Genomic DNA, 2,691 nt, shown 5'->3' with positions numbered 1-2,691 from the left:
CCTTTTTTATTGCACATCAGCAATGGATCTTACAATATATTATTGATTTGTCTCTATGGTTAAGTAAAAAATAAAAAGTAAATGTTCTGAATCGTTTAAAATAGTTTGAACTAGCATGGACTGTAACTTTCAGAACTCAGATTTCTTACACATTTCAGGGCCGGCTGGTTAAGGAATGTGTCGCAATGATGCAGGTTCACTAAGAGGTTTTACAAGCTGTATCTCGTTTCAGATGGGAAGTTAATTCCCTGATAGCACACGCACATCACAGAGACGGCTATTTGACATCTGCATTTACATCTGCAAGAGTGCTTGCTCATCTGCAGTACGTCTAGAGGAGGATGTTTCCTAGCAGACGTCAAATAGACGTTTAGAAGATGTATTTAAGATGTTTATGATTTAGAATGCATGTGTTAAAGACCTCTATCAGATGTTTGTACACAGCAGATGCTTTCCAGATTTTAACAGACCTCTTGCAGACGTACATATGTATTTTTTTTAGATATAGTTTCATTCCAGCCTCAGAGAGGGTGTGAAAAAGAGACCATTAGATTCTGATCTCTTGGTGAAAAATAAAATGGGAGAAACATTCAGCTGTCACAGATGTTAAGGGCAATACAACTTCTTGCGAAACAAAGGCACTGCGCCGTGTTTTGTTCTCCGAGTCATGGACACAGGCCCTCATTTCTCAGAGGCTCGAGTTCTGACAGGACCCCAAAACAGCCAGTCCAGACACGCAGATCCCGGAGAACCTGCGGACCCCTGACTGACAGCTGTGTCCTCCAATCAGAGCGCAGCGCGTGAGTGTGGAGGCGGGGCTTCCAGACTTGGCACTGCGCGAGCTCTCGGGAGTAAATGCATGGTTATGTGTCATCTCTCTGCAGTCGTGTAGCGCTCGAGCGCATTGCTCGGTGACTTCTCGTCAGGTCTGTGAAGGTGTCCGGCGTTTCTCTGGGATTATTTCCGCCAAAACTAAACGGGCTGATCGCAGGCAAGTGCGTTTCATGAGCAGTGCTGTCTGCTATCGACCTACTTTTCTTCTTATATTTACTATATGCACACATGCAATGCTAGTTTATACTTTAAAGTGTATTTCATATATCTGGTTCAGTATTCAGTTTTTTAATTCTTCAATTTTGGGGGGAAAAGGGATAATAAACAATGTTTTTTTTCTCTATTCATTTAACTTTAAATAATAGATTAAAATAGTTCCACACTTTTTAATTGCACGCATGCAATCACTAATGTGTCCTTTTGTGAGCTCAACCCTGACTTTTTAACTCACTTTCTATAATAATTATAGAATGTGTATACATGTCTATGTCAGCAAGCTGAAGGCTTATCCAGCTGTTTCTCCCCCCAAAATTGAAAATGAGTCATTGCATCACACATCATTACCAAGATGTTGAGTCGTTACACGTCTGCTGAAGAATAATACATAATTGTATTTCAACGTAGAATTTTTCAATCAAAATTATAGTTTAAAAAGCAGATGGATGCTTATAGGAAAGTATCTCATGTTTTCTAACTGCTCACCATTTCGTTTTCACCTTTTAGAAGTACAGATACTCCCTAGCTCCTCAGTCAATATGGGCTCGAATGCATAATGCTTCAGAATGCTCAGTTTGTCTGGTCCTCTCTCCTCCAGGATGGGTGCTGGAGACGGGTTCCGTGCCCCGGCGGCGGTGATCTCTGCTGGGCTACTGAGTGTGCTGGGCCTCTCGTGGTTCTGGAGCTTGCTGGCTCTTTTAGGAGTTTATTTATGTTCTGGAGGATGGAGGTTTCTCTATGTGGCTGCATGCACCATCAAGAGAGACCTTGTGTGAGTATAGCCTACTATCACTCACTTTCTTTAGTCACATTGTTTGCCCCAGTGTGTACGATGTAAAAGGTGTGATGTACTATTAGCTAGTCATGAGACCTGTTCAAATAGAACTACTATACACACATCTAGCTCTTTCTTTCTTTCTCTCCTCCAGTGGTCTGTGCATACTGTTGCGTGTGAAATTCTTCATGCATCATTACATTCGTACGCGCAGCACCGTCCCGTCCATATTCGCCCAGCGCGTGGCACTCCACCCGGACAAAGCGGCTCTGGTGGAGGAGTCCACGGGCGAGGTGTGGAGCTTCTCTGAGCTGGACCGGCGCTCGAACGCGGTGGCGCAGTGGGCCGTGGCGCAGGGCTGGAGGTCTGGAGACGTGGTGGCCGTCTTCATGGAGAGCCGGCCGCTCATGGTCGCGCTGTGGCTCGGTCTGGCTAAAGTGGGCGTGGAGCCGGCGCTCATCAATTTTAACCTGCGACGCGATCCGCTGATGCACTGCATGGGCGTGTCTGGAGCGCGAGGGATGGTGTTCGGGGCGGAGCTTCTGGACGGTGAGACGCGTACTGATTTGTTAGTCTGTTCGGACGTGATGCTTTTTCAAAGGCCATTGGAGATGTTTAGAAAAAAGTGTGGCTAATAGCTGATGGGATATACATAACACAACTTAATATGAGAAAATGAGACAAGAATGTATGTATATTGCATATATATATATATATATATGCTAGTGCACGACCTAAAAGTTGAGAAAAACTCAAAATTAACTTGAAATATTTATGAAATTTGATATTTATGACATCATACCCTACTTAGTATATAAATGGTTGTCCGTTCAGAAGCTCTGCAGAATGAAGATGTGTTTCTGGCT

The 2,691-nt window shown here is 43.9% G+C and overlaps 1 protein-coding gene across 1 annotated transcript; it reads left to right on the top strand.

Moving 5' to 3' along the window:
- The first annotated feature begins 774 nt into the window (after nucleotides 1–774).
- On the top strand, nucleotides 775–2,488 carry LOC107580158 (long-chain fatty acid transport protein 1-like). The gene is made up of 3 exons (XM_016265898.1): nucleotides 775–991; nucleotides 1,649–1,822; nucleotides 1,980–2,488. Exons 2-3 carry the CDS (start codon nucleotides 1,650–1,652, stop codon nucleotides 2,458–2,460), a joined length of 654 nt encoding a protein of 217 aa, XP_016121384.1. The 5' UTR covers nucleotides 775–991; nucleotide 1,649; the 3' UTR covers nucleotides 2,461–2,488.
- Nucleotides 2,489–2,691: the final 203 nt, after the last annotated feature.

Source organism: Sinocyclocheilus grahami, unplaced genomic scaffold (assembly GCF_001515645.1).
Source record: "Sinocyclocheilus grahami isolate Dianchi unplaced genomic scaffold, SAMN03320097.WGS_v1.1 scaffold25880.1, whole genome shotgun sequence".
Classification (NCBI taxonomy): Eukaryota; Metazoa; Chordata; class Actinopteri; order Cypriniformes; family Cyprinidae; genus Sinocyclocheilus; species Sinocyclocheilus grahami.
This window is presented reverse-complemented; position numbering and strand designations above follow the sequence as displayed.

Coding starts and splice junctions, on each gene's coding strand:
- LOC107580158 (XM_016265898.1), top strand. CDS start 1,650: ATGGGTGCTGGAGACGGGTTCCGTGCCCCGGCGGCGGTGATCTCTGCT. Junction 1,823..1,979: donor ACCATCAAGAGAGACCTTGT/GTGAGTATAGCC, acceptor TCTCTCCTCCAG/TGGTCTGTGCATACTGTTGC.